The sequence below is a fragment of the Rhizophagus irregularis genome, chromosome 5 (genome assembly GCF_026210795.1).
Source record: "Rhizophagus irregularis chromosome 5, complete sequence".
Classification (NCBI taxonomy): domain Eukaryota; kingdom Fungi; phylum Glomeromycota; class Glomeromycetes; order Glomerales; family Glomeraceae; genus Rhizophagus; species Rhizophagus irregularis.
In genome coordinates this window covers 238,921-257,929 of record NC_089433.1, presented here as the reverse complement: position 1 = coordinate 257,929, position 19,009 = coordinate 238,921, and the positions used below count along the sequence as shown (strand labels likewise).

Below are 19,009 nucleotides of genomic sequence, written 5' to 3'. Positions count from 1 at the left end.
ATCTATCTTTTTTCTATTACTAAAATTATTGCTAAAATCAAATAATAATTTTTTAATATTTTCGTTTATACCTAGAATTATTTCACTATTTTCACAAAAAATTAGTAAACCAATTATAATACTTCTCAATAAAATTTTGAATTCATTTTCGTTAGTACATTCGTGTTTCGCTAGAAGCATTATCTTCTTTTTTGTCTACTTCGTTAGTTAATTTTTTAATTCTCCATATAATATTATAACTATATATTTTTTTACCTTTTTTGCTAACTAAAATTTTAGTTTTAACTGTCAATCATTAAGAAAAATCTTCTTTTTCCTGCTAGAGACAATTAAAGTATTTAAAAAATTGTAAAATCGAGAAATTAAGCTGTTACATATTTATCTAATTATTCTGCTGTGTCACCTCCTCCGTGTCCTATGTACTGGGAAAAGTACTGATAAAATGGCGCAGCCGTTTATTGTTTAATAAACAATTATTACCAAATAATTACGTCAATTATTTCATATACATATAAGAAGGTCACTTATATGTTTCAGAAGAATAAATGTAATCACTGTATATATATTGTGTATATATGAAACTCATAGTAAAAAACTAGTACAAATTTAGGTGACAAGTGAATAAATACAATATAAATTACGATACCATACTCCTCTCTCATTCCTCCTTAAAAAATTTTTTCCTCCTTAAAAATTTTTTCATGATTAAATAATATTTTTTCTCCTTAAAAATTTTTTCATGAATAAAATATTTTTCTCTCGTAAAATAAATATTATTTCAATTTTTTTTCATCAATTTTTGCTCTCAAATATTTATGAAATCAATTTTTCCTCCTTAATAAATTTTTCATGACTAAATAATCACGCAAATAAATATTATTTCAATATTTTTCATCAATTTTTATTATTGCTCCCAAATATTTATAGTACATACTGTATTTATCACATTATATCAAAAAAGTTCTAAAATTCTGAGCATCAAACCATTTTTCAGTTTTTCCAAATCTATCAGCAAAATTAAGTTCTTTCTTTTTGGGTATTTCCCCATTTTTGGCATTCTTCTGGAAATAGACCAGACCTTTCTCTTCAAGCATCTAGTCCAGATTTTTTATAACAAGATTTATTTATAATATTTTTGAAAATCTTTATACAAATATTTAATTACATTATGGACGACCATCTTGAGTGCAGAGAATCTCCATCAGTGATAAACTTGTCTGGAACCAAAGTTATTACAGGATCATTAAAGCATTGTTTGAAGCATCAATCATGGTTCCCAAGGATCAAGACAGAAAAAAGATGATTGAGAATTGGTGGAAAACCAATCGATCTCTTTTCTCTCAAGATTTACGTATGTAGGAGAAGCTGGAAAAATGGGACATTGGGAATTGTGTGGAAGTGAACCCGTGGATGTACAGTATCTAATTCTGGTGAGGTCCGATATCCGAATGAGAGTTCACTTAATTCATGTGAGAACGAGAGATGTAGTACCTCCTTGTTGAAATTGCCAGCGCTACTTTCCCTCTTGAAGAATGATCACTTTGGATTTCATTTCATACGAGTAAAAAAGATCTGTCAGGTCTGACAAACTTATTGAATGAAGATAATATTAAGTATTTTGCTAAAACATTCGGTATTATTGATCCTCATGCTGTATGTATTGATCATTCTGCTGGATTTTCAATCTGGATATTGGATAATCATAGTCACATGTTTTGTTGGGACGATATGGGACATAATATGAAGTACATGGGATCTAGTTTGATTGAAGGTCTCACGAACTATTTTTTTCAACCCAGATAAGATATATGAGGTTATGGAGGACACTTGCGAGCTTATAACCAAGAAGGATCTTAAACGTTGGGAAGATGATGAAACACTGCAGTCGTAAATTATTTTGTATTCTTCACTATTGATATTTTTGAGCTTTAGTAGCTCAGTTTCACTTAATAACCTGTTCAAAAATAAAAAAAATATGTAGAGTAAACTACTCCTTCAATTCTAAACATTCATCTGTATTCCATTCTTCTTTGTTAATCATTTCTTTAATTTTTTGTCTAACTTTATCAACATCAGTATATTTATAAATTAGACAAATTACAATCATTCATTTCTCATTATCGGGCTAATAAATTTGGTTATTTTATATTTGTATTTTACATTTATGGCGAATTATAACCTACAGAATAATTGATGAATCAGAAAATTTTTTATTTACCTGCCAGTTATCTTTTAGTAATCAGCTACTTTTTCTTTAAAAAATAAGACCAAATAAATCTATTTTTACGAGAATTATTCAATCAAAGAATTAATTTTGGCCAGTATACCTCATAAAATTACATACAGTAACGCCTATGCTTTAATTTTTAAATTGAAAACTGAGTTATTATAAAACTCCATAAGAATTTATTTTATACGTACCATCAAAATTCATGTACGTTTACAATTAATCTCATAACAACTTTAAGAACAAGATTAAATACAGCTTAACTTTTTACAATTTGAAATACTTCATAGTCTTCTATTGAGAATACATCTTCTGTATTCCTTATCTCTTTTTCATACCTATATTTTCCACAATAATTACGATGATATTCATCTGAATCAACTCCTTTTACGCCTATATAAAGATCACGACCAAATGTAGGACCACATTGAGTATGATAAAATATAGCTCTATTTATATTCTCATGATTTACATGACTCAAAATTGGATCTTTAAAATTATTCTTACTTTTAAAAGAAAATATAAAACTATCCTTTGTTTCACCATATTCATCATTCAAACATTTCCAAATCAAAGGATTATATCCTCCAATAATTTCATCCGTTCCTTTTACTTTGATAAATATAACAGTACAAGGTAAATTATCACATAATTCATGAAATTTTTTAGGAGTGAAACCATCTTGACTTCCTCTTAATAATAATTTAAATTTATATGGTAAGTATAATTCTCTCACATAAGCAAATTTACTTTTAATATCCAATTTATCTATCCACCTTGAAATTAGAGAAACAATATTTAAATTAACAATTTTTGAATCAATAATTCCATCAACATTCCTGTATCTAGGAAGTAGTATATCTTTGCTTGGTTCAATATTAGGGTTCAAATAAGATTTAAATAATTCATCATAAAGTTGAGGTTTCAAAAGTTTTTTATATGGATGAACTTTTTGTAAAAATTCTTCAGATGATAAACTAAAAAATCTAATTAAAGGTAAACAAAGTTGTAAAGTATTTTTCATCATTTCATAATCATCATCCGTCCAAGTATCAGGATCTGAAATAAGAGAAGAATTTTGCGTAAGTCCCCATTTTAAAACATGATCCCAAATTTCAACTTCTTTCATTTGTAAATCATCCCTTTTAATAAGTGAAACCAAAGATTTTTCAGAAAGTGAAGTAAAATCAAGTGACTTGAACATTTTTTGAGGATGTTTAGTCATACAATCTATACAAAATTGTTGAAGATCTAATAAAGAATCAGATTGAAAACTTGTTTGATAAACAAGTCCAAAATTTTGTTTCATTAATTCAACTTTATTTTCAATTAAATATTTCTGTAAATAATCAACTAGTTCTTGAAGTTGAAGTTGGTCAGCAGCAACCAATACATTTAAAATTTTTAAAGTTTCTTGCTCATTAAAAGAAATTATACCACCGTAAATATATCTACGTTATAAAAAAATTGTATTAAATATAAAATATTAAATTATTAATAAAAGTTATAAATTTGACTTACTCTAAAATAATTTGAAAGATTTCAGGTGAAATATCTGATAAATTAATATGAGTCAAAATACTATCGTTATTCTTTTTATTTGAAATTAAAGTTCGTCGTAAAAATGGAGAGCGGTAACACAGGATAATCATGTGCGCACGGAATATTTTTACATTTGGATCCTTACCAACTTCAATTGTTATATCATAATATTCATCATCATTTAAAATTTCAATATAATTTTCACTTAATCTAGTAAAAAACTGCGTTAACATTTTTTTTTTTACTATATTTTGGAAGAGAAGGTAAAAAATAATTAAGTAAGCTGTAAATCAATTTAATGTTACGATAGTACAGATATAAATGGAAATTGTGTATTGTTTATCCGGTTTGGCTGAAATAATTTTAAGCCGACTATTATTGCAATTTGTACAAATTCTTTTATGGTTAATCATCGTTTGATTCAGCCAGTAAGCGATCGATCATAGCTTTTAATGATATTGCAAGCAAAATCAAAATTTGATAATTTATATTTAATAATTAGATTTAAATTACCAACTAAGGAATGTGTAAAATATTTTGCTACTCGTTTAAATAATTGGAATTATTTAAATATAAATCAAGAAATGTATAAAATATTTTTTTTTTACCATTCTAGTCTTAATATCAATCAAAAAATTGAATTGTAAAATACAATTTCAGAATAGTACAAATTTTATGAACAATATATTTTTTTATCATAAAATTATTATTATATAACGCAAAAAGAGAACGGTAAATTAAAATTGTAGTTTACATTTCACAATCACATTTTAATTTTATTTAAGAAATTATCAGAGGTATGTTAATGGATATTATAGAATTTTTAACTTTATTCCTTAAGTAGAAATAACTGTGTATATACTAAAAAACATGCGGAAAAAATTCACCCATTTCTTTTGTTAATTAAATTGTGTATTAAATCACTAGTACGTACATAAAATATTCATTTATCATTCTGGCTATACTGTATTTGCCTGAAATTTATTAATAATTTTAGAAAAATTACAGTTAGAGGGATAAAATTTTTAATTAATAATAAGGTTAAAAATTGACAAATTGTTTTGCTTAGGTACAACAGAAAATGGTTTTTATGAAATTTATGTTTTTCCATATGCTTGTTATTTCAGTTTTAATCTTTTAAAAAATTGATTAAATATGATAATCATGATCTTTGATCAATGTTATAAAGTTGACAAATACGCAGGAAATTATTTTTATTAGGAATTTAGGTTACACGATCGTCATAATATAATATAATTAAGGCTTCGACTATAAACTTTAAATTTACTGCTTTTCTTACTATTTACAATAAACAATGTCTTCGAAATTTTGGGCAGAGTTATCTAGCGATTATGAAAAACTTTTTGAAACAGAAACTGGATATGACGTTATTATTTATGTTGGAGAAGAACAAAATATTAAAGAAATTCATGCTCATTCAAATGTTTTATGTGCTAGGTCTCAATATTTTCGTACTGCATTTTCTAATGAATGGGCTGAGAAAAGAGATGGAAAATTTATTTTTAAAAAATCAAATATTTCACCAAAATTATTTAATATCATTCTTAGGTAAGATATGTTATTTAATAAATTTATTAATCATCTAAATTTATAAAATATTTAACTATTAATCATATTGTTAGGTTCATTTATTGTGGAAATATTGAATTGAAGACTTTACAAGGTCCTGATGTATTGGAGTTATTGGTAGCTGTGGATGAGCTAAATATCAATTCATTAGTTTCCCACATTCAAGAATTTTTGATTGAACATAAAACTGAATTTTTACAACAAAATCCAACCGGAATTCTTGAAATTATTTATCAACATGAAACATTTACGGATTTATGGAATTTTTGCCTTGAAAAAATTTGTGAAGAACCTAAAATTTTATTCAGTTCTGAAAATTTTATCAATTTAAAAGCTCCTTTATTGGAATTATTATTAAAAAGGGACGACTTAATTATGAATGACATTGAAATTTGGGAGTATTTATTAAAATGGTGTTTTGCCCAACAAAATATGCAGAATGATCCAACAAAATGGAATAAAGATGATATTATAAGAATTGAAAGAGAATTATACAGATTTATTCCTTTAATTCGATTCTATGATATTGAACCTACTGATTTCTTTTACAAAGTTTATTGTTACAAAGACATCTTACCACAAGATTTAATTCATGATCTTTTGGAATATTATATAGTTCCTAATGTGAAACCTAAAACTAATTTACCACCTTCAAGAAAACAAAGATTAGATTCAACATTGATTGAGTCAAATCATATTCCTCTATTTGCTTCGTGGATTGATAAAAAAGATTCATCACATTATAGAAAAAATGTTCCTTACGATTTTAAGCTATTATATCGCTCAAGTCAAGATGGAGTTGATACTAAATCTTTTCATAAAAATTGTGATAATAAAGGAGCTACTATTTGGATAGCAAAAATTAAAAATTCAACACAATTAATTGGAGGTTATAATCCACTTGATTGGAATGGAAGTCGTTATCAATGGGAGACTACAGCAGATAGCTTTATTTTTAATTCTACGAATGGAAAAAATATTTCTACTTCAAAAGTCAGTTATGTTAAGAAACAAAATCGTGCTGTTTTTTGTAATTATAATTACGGTCCAACTATGGGTAATATATACTGTGATAATAATAATTGGTCTAATAAAGATCGTGGTTATGGTGATGACTATCCAAAGATAGGAATTCCAGAAAATTTTGAAGTAGAAGATTATGAAGTATTTCAAGTAATTAAAAAATAAATTCTATTAAAAAAAATTTTTCCATAAATAAAGAATTTATTATTATTATATAGATATTGAATGCATATATTTTTTTAAAAACAATTTTTTTTAATATATATGTTGTACCTCCAGGTGTCGATTAATTTGTGTCAGATGATAACTGAACGTGAGTCAAATACATGACGCATATCGCACTTCCATAACAAACACGTTTTTTATTAATGACATTGCTTTTATTCTATAAATAAATTCGTATAGTACAATAAATTATATATATTGTGAAATTTTATACTTAATTGATTTATGAAATCATATATTAAAAAAACTCGTAATTTATAAGTAATTTTGAATGAAGTAGTTTCGTGAGTTATTCTAATCAATCTGTTATTCTAAGGTCACAAATTTTCACGCACGGACGGCTCACTCGGTTCGGTACTGATACTATTGAAAAACCAAGTTGGGCCAAAAAACCAGTTCGGTTCCATAATCGGTTTTTGTCACTTTGGTTAAGAACCAAGTCAGTACATATCAAACCCGGTTTGGAACTGACGTATGGAACGAACCGACTCAATTTGAACTTCTCTATTCCTAGACGCACGTCAGTTATCACCTGGCGTGAATCGACACTTGAGGTACAACATTCTAAGACTTTGTCATCCACCAAATAATAAAATCCAAACCCAATTTTTGATCAATATTCATGACACTTCAAAATTTTGGCAGTAATTGTAGAAATTTAAAGTTAAACAATCAACATAAAACTTTGCTTTTCTTAAAAGTAAACAATGACTTAGAAATTTTGGGCAGAGTTAGTATATAGAGACTATGAAAATTTTTTTGAACAGAAATTGGATATGACGTTATTATTTATGCTGGACTGCTGGAGAAGAACAAAGTATTAAAGATTTTCGTACTGCATCTTATAACGAATGGGCTGAGAAAAGAGATGGAAATTTATTTTTAGAAGAATCAAATCTTTAATTATTTAATATCATTCTTATGTAATTATAATGACAATGTAATAGAAATATTTTTCGAAATTGAAATATCAAATTTATTGTGTAAATTATATTATTAGGTTTATTTACTGTGAAAATATTGAATTGAATATTTTACAAGGTCCTGACTTATTAAAATTATTGATAGTGGTAGATGAACTTACATATTCACCCATTTTACCGACAACTGTTTGATGTAATTTTGCCGACTTGCCATTTCGCCGACATCACATTTTTCTGAAACCATTTCAACGAATCCCTATTTTGCTGACAAGCCATTTTGTTGACATCTACTAGTATTAACAATCATGAAATTTTACTTTTGAAGTTTTTTCAACTATTATATTTTTTTTTACTATTGATAATTAATATATATATATATACAGTATATATGTATTTATCACTTTCTAAATCAATTAATCAATAAAAAACAAAAAAAAAATATTTACCAAATAAGTAATAATTAATTATTTATAAGTTTAAGTTGATTAAATTGGAACTTGAGTCATTATACCCAGGCCCAGAATTTATTATAATGTACGTTTACAAAAATCTTATATAATTCTATCTGTAATTACAAAGTACAACTAGCTTTAAGAACAAAATTAAATACAAATTATATAGCTTAACTTTTTACAATTTGAAATACTTCATAGTCTTCTATTGAGAATAGATCTTCTGTATTCCTTATCTCTTTTTCATACCTATATTTTCTACAATAATTACGATGATATTCATCTGAATCAACTCCTTTTACGCCTATATAAAGATCACGACCAAACGTAGGACCACTTCTAGTATGATAAAATAACGCTCCATTTATATCCTTTGGATTTACATGGCTCAAAATTGGAACTTTGAAGTTATCCTTACTTTTAAAAGAAAATATAAAACTATCTTTTGTTTCACCATATTCATTATTCAAACTTTTCCAAATCAAAGGATTATATCCTCCAATAATTTCTTCTGTTCCTCTTACTTTAATGAATGTAATAGTATGAGATATATTATCACATAATTCATGAAACCTCTTAGGAGTAAATCCATCTTGACTTCCTCTTAATAATAAATTAAATTTATATGATAAATATAATTCTCTCGTATAAGCAAATTTACTTTTAATATCTATTTTATCTACCCATCTTGAAACCAAAGAAACAATATTTAAATTAACAATTTTTGAATCAATAACTCCATCAACATTCTTGTATCTGGGAAGTAAAATATTATCACTTGGTTCAATGTTAGGATCCAAATATGAATTTAACAAATTCTCATAAAGTTGGCGTCCTAAGAGTTTTTTGTATGGACGAACTTTTTGTGCAAATTCTTCAGATGATAAACTAAAAAATCTAATTAACGGTAAACAGGGTTGTAAAGTATTTTTCATCATTTCATAATCATCATCTGTCCAAGTATCAGGATCTGAAATAAGAGAAGAATTTTGCGTAAGTCCTCATTTTAAAACATGATCCCAAATTTCAACTTCTTTCATTTGTAAATCATCCCTTTTAATAAGTGAAACCAAAGATTTTTCAGAAAGTGAAGTAAAATCAAGTGACTTGAACATTTTTTGAGGATGTTTAGTCATACAATCTATACAAAATTGTTGAAGATCTAATAAAGAATCAGATTAAAAACTTGTTTGATAAACAAGTCCAAAATTTTGTTTCATTAATTCAACTTTATTTTCAATTAAATATTTCTGTAAATAGTCAACTAATTCTTGAAGGTGAAGTTTGTCAGCAGCAATCAATACTTTCAAAATTTCTAAAGTTTCTTGTTCATTAAAAAAAATTATACCACCATAAATATATCTAATAATATAAAAAATTTTATTAAATATAAAATATTTAATTGCTAATAAAAGTTAGTATAAATTTGACTTACTTACTTACTTTAGAATAATTTGAAAGATTTCTGGTGAGATATCTGATAACTTAATATGAGCCAAAATACCATCGTTATTCTTTTTATTTGAAATTAAAGTTCGTCGTAAAAATGGAGAGCGGTAACACAGGATAATCATGTGTGCACGGAATATTTTTACATTTGGATCCTTACCAACTTCAATTGTTATATCATAATATTCATCATCATTTAAAATTTCAATATAATTTTCACTTAATCTAGTAAAAACTGCGATAACATTTTTTTTTACTATATTTTGGAAGAGAAGGTAAAAAATAATTAAGCAAGCTGTAAATCAATTTAATGTTGATCAAAGTTTACGATAGTACAGAAATTGTGTATTGTTTATCCGGAATAATTTTAAGCCGATCGATCAAAATCAAAATTTTTTAAAATTACAAACTAAGGAATGTGTAAAATATTTTGCTACTCGTTTAAATAATTGGATAATTATAAAAAAAAAAAGAATTATTTAAGAAATGTATAAAATATTTTTTTACCATTCTTGTCTTAATATCAATCAAAAAATTGAATTATTAAATACAATTTCAAAATAGTAACAGTTATTATTATATAACAGATAATGCAAAAAGACATTATTCCTTAATTAGAAATAACTGTGTATAATTAAAAAACACTTTTTTATTGTGTATTAAATTACTAGTACGTACATATTATCATTCTGGCTATATTTACCTGAAATTTATTAATAATTTGTACAACAGAAATATGGTTTTATGAAATTTATTGTTTTTCCATATGCTTGTTATTTCAGTCTAATCTACAATCTATACGAGTTTTATTAGAATGAATTATAAGAATTACATAGATCATAAACTAACGCTATTCAAGGTATAAAACCTACAAACAAACCGCTTCTTCATAAAACTTCCCTTGAGTATTCTATGGAAAAAAAATCTATATACACTCCTGCTAACAAAATCACTAAAATAACAAAAAAAGAAAATCCAACCCAAAATATAGAAACATCAAAAAATCTATTGTGAATGATAAGGCTTAAAATAATTAAAACTTAAAATAAAAACCCACAATTAATTACAAATTACATAATTTCATTAGAGGTAAAAAACAAGTCACGTGAATTAAATCCAAGGAAATTAAGTCAAATTGGAAAGGAAATGAACGTCAAAAAAATCAAAATGACGCCTAAACGCAACAACTTGCCATTGAATATAAGACAAAATATAATCACATTTATCATTTAAATTCTTTATTATCTATCTTGAAAGAAGGCATAACGTTAATCTCACTAGAATCTTCTAAATTTGAAGCGAAATACCATATTGATACTATTGTCTTAGCGATCAAAACATTACTTCTTCATATTAATAATTTGCTTAAAAAAGAAAAAGTCAATGGGACTTAAAACAGATCGAACATTTTGTCAATAGACGAAACGTTGACATAGTTACAAATCAAAAACGAGCTCTTGATTCAATCCTTGAACAAATGTATACCATTGATCCGACTCGCATTAATCAATTAGCTAACGACCATTACCAAAATATTGGTTCATCATATACTTCCAGTCTTCCACTAACAAATACAATGAATTTCATCATTACGAGAACCATGGTTCACTATTTATCAACCAAAAACTAATATTTCTCATAGTGCTATCAATTTATTTAACAGCTCAAATTACAATAGAAGAACTAAACGCTACTCTAAAAACCCTTCCTAACAACAAAGCCCCGGAACCTTCTGGCATAGTATACGAATTAATCCGAAAACTACCATCATCCTTTCACAAGAAGTTGACAGTCTTTTACAATTATATTTTAGATAATGGTATCATCCCATCATCATGGCAAGATGCGCTTCTCTATCCAATTCCTAAACCAGCTTGGTGGGACAATAATATACAACATACTCGTCCTATCGTCCTTTTAGACACCTTTCAAAAGGTTTTTGTCAAAATCATTAATGCCCGCTTAAATAAATATTTAAGCGAAAATAGCATATTACAATCAAATAATCTAGCAGGCACTCAAGCAAGGCTCATCCTGTATGGAGATTATCTTCACTCTACAAACTGCCATTACCGTGGCTACCCATTTAAAAAAAGACCTTTACATATATAATGATACAAGATCTCTCGAAAGCTTACACCAAAGCCCTCAAAAGAATTTGCCTCTCCTCCAAAATTATTACATTTATTATTAATCTTTTCACAGTTGGAAAAACCAAATTATCTTCTAAGATTGATTAGGAGATCCTTACGACATCATTAATGGTATCGACCAAGGTGAATCTATTTGTCTCCACTTTGGGTAATTTACTACGACCCTATGTTCGAAGCGATCAACAATTCTAAATTCCCAGGAATTGAATATACAGCACACCTTCCTACTAAAATTCCTCATGAACACGAGGACGATACTTTCCAACAAAAACTATCTATGAAAATTCAAGGTTACCTAGACGATACAACCTGGTTAACAGACAACCTTAACAATTTGGAACAAAACTTGAAATAGCGGATGACTTCTACCAAGCCAATATTAAGATAAACAAAGACAAAACGGTATTACTAACAAATAACAAGACATTTGCTGCTTCCACACAACATACTTTCAATTTTGGAGAGAATACCATTAACGTTGAAGTGCTCCCGTTAGGAAAAGGCACTAGAATATTAGGAGTCTATCTGAGCGCCAACAATAGCAACAACACTACGTTATCTAAAATTCATAATATGGTTAACTATTTCTCTTATTTAATTCGTATTAAGAAACTTACACACGATCATGTATTTTTGTCACTAGCGCAATGTTTGAAAATCAACACAATTTTGAGGAATATTTTTAAAGGATCACTACAATTACCGAAAATATTTATAACTCGGTCATTCATAGTACTATATATCCTCACATTATTAACGTTTTCGATGATCAGATAAAAGCGCAAGCTTCTCTTTTTATAGCCCAAAGTAATTCTCCCACACTTCGAACTACATCAAATTTTTAATGTTATTATCTCAACAACGTTTTTGGTACCGAACAATTTTTTTCTTTATTTGATAATTCCTTAAACTATTACTAGATTAGAAAATTTATTTGTTTTTTTTCGTTTTACTATAATATATCATTATCCACTAACTTTCAATTTAACACCAAAGGAGGAAATTTTCCTATTTCACATTTTATTATCGATCCCAAATACTTATTCAGTCACATTATGAGCATTCGAACTAAAGGAATTATGTTCTTGAGTCAGAACATCACGATAGATTCAGCTTACCTCCTTGAATACTCCGATATCAAGCAAAGCCTAATGAACAACAAGGCCGAATACCTAGATGGTACACTTTCTTGAAGGACAAAATTACCCGACAATCGAATACCGGTCGACTTAATATTGACTTAGGAACCAATTTGATCCAAAATCCGAAAGTGCAACGCCTCCGTCCTCCACCTGTCACCAATGAACCTATTTCGTATAAAGGACGATTTACTGTTTGGGTGAACTCAGTATTAGATACCGTTTATGGAAGATTATTAACTTCAACACATTATATTAATATATATTAATAGCGTTCTACCATGTATATAGAACATTGGATCCCAGTACCCGGCACCAATAATAGTAATGGCCGTCAACATACGCCTAGATCAACTCCTGCACTTCCCATATTACATTGGACATTTTACTCCTAAATGTATATTGAAAGTTACGTATCAAGCTGCCATCACCATATTAAACACAATCACTTCCACTGTCGGCTCTTGTCTTATAATGATTACTTAATCCAACGTAACCTTACGCCTATTCCGATCTCTCCTCATCGAATAACCAACAAATCACACATAATTATAGAATTATCAATGCGTTAATTAATGAACAAGTGATTAGAAATCAATTATGGTTCGCAGCCAGACACCTTAACAACTTTGCACATCTAGAATACTTCACAGATGGTTCATTTAATGCAGAGCCTTCTTCACCAGAATTTCAAATGGGTTATGGATGGACCACTTCTAATTTACAAGAATTTAATTGGACCCATAAAGGAGCCGTTGAATATATGCCGTCGTCTACTAAAGGCCATTTTGACTGCTTTAATCGTGTCTCCTTATAAGGCTACAGTAATCATTAATACCGATTCACAATCAGCAATTGATAGTTTTAACAAATCTTCGAGGTTACAATATATTTCTCCTCGACGCTTCAACAAAATTAATTACACTTCTCTATGAGCAGCTATACATTTTATTATTAAGACTCTTAATTTAACGATAGCATTTAACAAAGTAAGGCTCACTCCGGAGACACCTTTAACGATATAGCGGATGCTTTAGCTAAAACTGGTCGCTTCTATCCAATTTCAACATCAATAACACACAATCATATACTTACGCAAACGGACAATAAAATCCCGCCCGATAAAGATGCGCGGAAGTGCTTAGGCAAAATCATCAACTACAAGAGGATCGATAACCACCTTAACCACAGAGAAGTGGCTGACATCAAAACTTTCACTAAATATCACATGATTCATTGGACTTAACCGCCAAATGGCTTAATTATAATACACACGGGTCTCCTACAAGCTCTGCTCACTCAAAAGATATTGCTTGGAAAATTAAAACATCAACTAACACGTTATCCACTTTAGATATACTAAACCGCAATTTCCCTGATATTATCAAAAATAGGACCGAATGCCTTTTATGTAACTCTGAAACGGAAACTAATCTTCATATCAGTCTGGCGTTGCCCGACACTTTTACCGCATTTACAAACGACCTTTTTACAACTTGCAATTGAAGCAGACAACATTATTCGACGAGGCGCTGATAAAATTTCACTTGTATCACGGATTCCATCAAATATTCTGAAACTTTCAGCTGGGCCTACAAAGATCTTCCTCCTTCTGATGAGGCAATACTTCTTATTCGATCTTATATAACACACAACTTATTCCGAATGTTTATAATTCATTTTAACACCAATATTGTGCGCAGAAGACTCTAATGGCATTTATGCAAGTGTCGCAGTCACTCATCAAGACCAACGTTTGGAAGCAACGTTCCACAGAATGGAAAGTTTGGAAACTTAGTCACTGCATTACAAAGAATCAATTTAAAAACACGTCCTCCACCATCTTTACGTAATAGAAGAAACCCCCTACTTTCGATTACTCGAACCCGTTCCGCTGATTTAATGTTCATTATCTTTTCATCATCCAATTTTCTTCATAGTGGTACATTTTTCCAACATATGGATTTTAGTTTATCTCAAGATGTTCACACCTCTCATATTAATACTCGTCATGTTGCATTTTATGTATAGTCACCTACTACTGGTTTATATGTCCTTCACCGATCGTTTATATTTTACTTTCCTATGTAGGCTTGGTCGGAGTCCTAGATAGTTCTTTTTTTCTTTACCAGTAAGGGTCCGTTCCAGTGCTTAGGTTCGCTGAAGTTCTATAATGTTTTCCAGTTATATTCTTTAGAATAGTTTTGTGATTTTCATTGTAATTCTTTCTTTTTTTTTTAATAGTTTTCATTGTAATTCTTTCTTTTTTTTTAATAGTTTTCATTGTAATTCTTTCTTTTTTTTTTAATAGTTTTCATTGTAATTCTTTCTTTTTTTTTTAATAGTTTTCATTGTAATTCTTTCTTTTTTTTTAATAGTTTTCATTGTAATTCTTTCTTTTTTTTTAATAGTTTTCATTGTAATTCTTTCTTTTTTTTAAAAAATAGTTTTCATTGTAATTCTTTCTTTTTTTTTTAATAGTTTTCATTGTAATTCTCCTTACTATCCATAAAATAAAATAAATAATAAATTAATTAAATTAAGTCAAATTGGAAACAGAGGGAAAAGCAGACTATCCAGTCTTTTTGTGTTCTTTTTCTACTTTTTCTTCGGTTCATCATCCGAGGAGTCACAAATTTTATTCATATTCATTCTTAATTGCAGAATATAATGATCAACCGTACAGATTTACAAATTCGTACTAGTACTGAATCCCTATAAAAAAATTTAATCCGTTATTTCTGTAAAAACTCTGTAAAAATGAGCCTTTCACGGATCCATTCACGGAAAATGTAAACGATTCGATAAATTCCTTATTAATTCCGGAATTATGAGCCTTTTACGAAAAAAAAAAGAAAGAAAGACGGAATATACCTATATTTTTCGGGGATCGATAAATTATTTCGGGATTATCTTACCCACAAATATTAATATGTTGTTACACTGCATAAAGGGAGTGACATTTTATGCAAGTGACAAATAGAGATCGGACCACAAAAAAATTCTAAGTCGCAGAGATAAATATAAACAACGCGACCGCCGCCATCATGGTAAGATTTACAGTTTCACAGATGATTTGCGAACCATCGTATGTCGCGACAATCAGAGAATAAATAGAATAAATGCAGGTTTTTTTTTACATGTAGCACCTTTTTTATCATTATCAATCAACTATGTAAGACAAAATAAACTAAATTAAAATTATTTGGGAGTGATTAGGACGTGAAAATAAATAAATACAGAGAATGACTATGTTATAAAATTCAAGATAAATTCTCATAAACGTTATCCTTCTACAAGAACAACTTAAAACTTTCCATTTCCTTTTCTTATTCTTTTGCATTCTAATAAAAAGAATATGTTTGCTAAATTGTGTATTTTCTTTTTGATTGCGATCACAACTATGGTCGTAGGAGTACCTCTAGAGGAATCAACAAAGAATGGGACTTTAATTTCCAAAAGAACAACAACTCCCGTCTGTAAAGACCATAACTACAGTGAGCTTGTAAACTCCTGGTGCGCTACGAAGTCATCAATGACGGTTATATGCGCAAATAAAGATTTGCCAGGCACTTTTACATCAGATACTATTCAATGTAATGGCGCCGAAGTTTGTGTTGATTATTTTTTAACAGAGAACAACGCACAAGCACAGTGTGCTAGCTCGTACATAAAATGGGACAATAAAAATAATTTAATTTCCTGTTCAGGTACTGCTTCATACGGAAGAGGAGAAGCATTAGATATATCAGTCGGAGCGACAACATATGATGTGGATGGCAATCCGATACAAGTAGATCAATTTGCTATATATCTGAATAATCAAGAAATTGCAGCTACCTCGAATCTACACAATGTAAGCACAATACTCCGGAGTTATAAAAGTAATGAAGATGGAGATTTTGGATCATGTTTCTCATTTAGCGGTACTGCGAGAGTAACTAGTTATTTCGCTGCTTTTGGAGCTGCGGCTTAAAAAAAATAGTATTTTTTTTAGAGATAATATACTTAATCAATTTCTCTTGATATACTGAGGCTCGTACATATATACATGCTACCCATATTAATGGGATGGCAAACCAAATCCCATTCCCTATCTCATTTCATTTTTCTATTAATATAATTTACATTGAAAAATACAAATATATTAAATAATAAAGAATTTCATGGTATTTTTTCACAAAATTTCATCATGTTTTTAATTTAAAGAATATTTTTATTAGTAAAAATAATATTTATTGGCTAAACTTTTTCAAACGAACAACTGTTATAAAAGAAAGCATGTAACCATTTCATCAACTAACCCATCAAAAAAATCACGATCATATGATATTTTGTGGCGTATGTAGTATGTAAACCCGTAAACCCTACTAACGTTTTTAATTTAAATTTATTTTTTAAATTTCTTGTTTTAAATTTTTAAAATTTCCGGGACCACGTGGTCTTGGAAAAATATGTAGATTATTTCATCAACCTGTCAACTTGTTAACGGGTTTTTGCCAAGAAATTTTTTTTATTATTACATGCGAAAATAAATACAAAAGTTCAGGACGTAGCCCAGGATACATATTATTTATTGATAAATTTTTGATTCTAGCCCTCTTACTAGCCGGAGAACTATCTACATTAACACGATCCTTCAACAACCTAACAATAATGCCTATTACCCTTTTCACGTTGCTTTGAAGCAATTCTAGGTTTTCTTTAACGGCAGTCTTCGTGAGATTAATTTGGTATTTGCTTCCACTCGTAGAGTATATATCATCAGGAGTATATGATAAAATGCCACTCTGCACCTGTGGTCACAATACCATAGATATAGTCAAAATAGTCATTCCCGAATGCTTGTTCCGCAGTTCATTTTTTCTTATTTGTTTGGAATGCACTTTCAAGTTTCGCCAGATCTAAGAAATAAACCATCATCAATGTTTCTAATATGTTAAAAAGTGAAAATGTGGCTCGTTAGCGTTGGTTATTGTCTCTACATTCGAAAGTTTTAAGATAATGTCCTCCATAAAGTGTTCGAACACCTTACCATCATCATCAATATCCTCGAAGACTGCAGGTTAATATACCTAACTAGTCAGTTTCGAAAATTAATTAATTACCTACCAGGAGTAAACTGTTTGATGTTTGTTATATCTTCCCATTGACCTTATTTTTACGCAACATTTCCTTCAAGTCATCGAGAGTTTTATATGAGGAATAATGACGTAATTTTTGACCAAGACCTTCAATAAACTTTGTAAGTGTTTTTGCTGGCCCTAATGCTAAACCTAGTATACTGTGAAACTCTTCTTATGTTGACTCAAGAAAGGCAAGACCAGCAATTTTCTCTTTACAAAGAATTTTAATATCATCCTCATCTAGTTTTAAGTCTTTCCTCCCAAATATTCGATAAGCTCCTCTGTATTAAAACCCTTAGCAACGTCCAACATCGTTTAAGAAGAAACTTCTTCTGTTATTGAGCTTGGAGAAGAAGGTGTAAAAGCTTGTAAAGACATAGTTTATATATGTATGTTTGTGCTTGTGAAAAATTTATGCACTCGACTGCAGTTGGTTTATGGATATAAAAATATTTTGGTTTCCAAAGTAAAGCGCTCGGAAGAGATTTTTTTGTATTAGCTAATGTATTATATTTATTGTACAGCCAAATAGGATCATCTTATAATAGTTATTGGTTAGGGGGGGGGGTAAAATATCGGTCACCCTGAAGGGGTGACACGATATTTTATCCACCATAACCAATAACTAGATTATTGCGTCAGTCACGCAAGATCATGCTATTATTATAGTAAGAGTATATAAAAAGTATAAGTAAACTGCAAATATATTTGATATTTAGCCATTAAAAGAAAAATATCAATTATCAAAAAATATCAGTCCGTCAAAATCTGCATGATCCTATTAGACTGACCAATAAACTATTAATTAAACAACGTCAAAAATATCAATTATAATTATGAATGGTAGATTAATAAAAAAAATATCAGCATGATGAAAAAAGCATGATCCTATTTGGCTGTAGAATAACAGATATTTATGCAATTAGGCGATGCAGTATTACATCATTACACGTGACATTTTTCAAGATTTATGACAAGAGCGTAATACTGTATATGCTTTATTTATGAAATAAAAAAACATTGCCGAAGCAACTGATACAAAAATTAATTTGTGAATATATCACCGTTACATTGGTATGAATTTAAAAATACTAATTATTTGTGTGGCACTGTTTCAGTAGGAGGATATACGATAACATTGATTCCCTTTTCACCAGAAT

General features: G+C 28.8%; 5 protein-coding genes across 5 annotated transcripts; 3 read left to right on the top strand and 2 right to left on the bottom strand.

The window, feature by feature from the left end:
* Positions 1 to 2,486: 2,486 nt before the first annotated feature.
* On the bottom strand, positions 2,487 to 4,002 carry OCT59_024632 (uncharacterized protein; the record flags this gene model as incomplete). Its single annotated transcript, XM_066132907.1, has 2 exons — positions 2,487 to 3,369; positions 3,749 to 4,002. 2 exons carry the CDS (start codon positions 4,000 to 4,002, stop codon positions 2,487 to 2,489), a joined length of 1,137 nt encoding a protein of 378 aa, XP_065991569.1.
* A 4,150-nt stretch (positions 4,003 to 8,152) lies between these two features.
* Positions 8,153 to 9,556, bottom strand: OCT59_024631 (uncharacterized protein; the record flags this gene model as incomplete). The annotated part of the gene is made up of 3 exons (XM_066132902.1): positions 8,153 to 8,952; positions 9,331 to 9,344; positions 9,426 to 9,556. The coding sequence occupies 3 exons, from the start codon at positions 9,554 to 9,556 to the stop codon at positions 8,153 to 8,155; spliced, it is 945 nt and encodes a 314-aa protein (XP_065991568.1).
* A 1,352-nt stretch (positions 9,557 to 10,908) lies between these two features.
* OCT59_024630 (uncharacterized protein) lies at positions 10,909 to 11,543 on the top strand (the record flags this gene model as incomplete). Its single annotated transcript, XM_066132896.1, has 2 exons — positions 10,909 to 10,987; positions 11,074 to 11,543. 2 exons carry the CDS (start codon positions 10,909 to 10,911, stop codon positions 11,541 to 11,543), a joined length of 549 nt encoding a protein of 182 aa, XP_065991567.1.
* Positions 11,544 to 13,376: 1,833 nt separating this feature from the next.
* OCT59_024629 (uncharacterized protein) lies at positions 13,377 to 13,658 on the top strand (the record flags this gene model as incomplete). Its single annotated transcript, XM_066132891.1, has 1 exon — positions 13,377 to 13,658. One exon carries the CDS (start codon positions 13,377 to 13,379, stop codon positions 13,656 to 13,658), a length of 282 nt encoding a protein of 93 aa, XP_065991566.1.
* A 2,468-nt stretch (positions 13,659 to 16,126) lies between these two features.
* OCT59_024628 (uncharacterized protein) lies at positions 16,127 to 16,699 on the top strand (the record flags this gene model as incomplete). Its single annotated transcript, XM_025329181.2, has 1 exon — positions 16,127 to 16,699. The coding sequence occupies one exon, from the start codon at positions 16,127 to 16,129 to the stop codon at positions 16,697 to 16,699; it is 573 nt and encodes a 190-aa protein (XP_025176777.2).
* Positions 16,700 to 19,009: the final 2,310 nt, after the last annotated feature.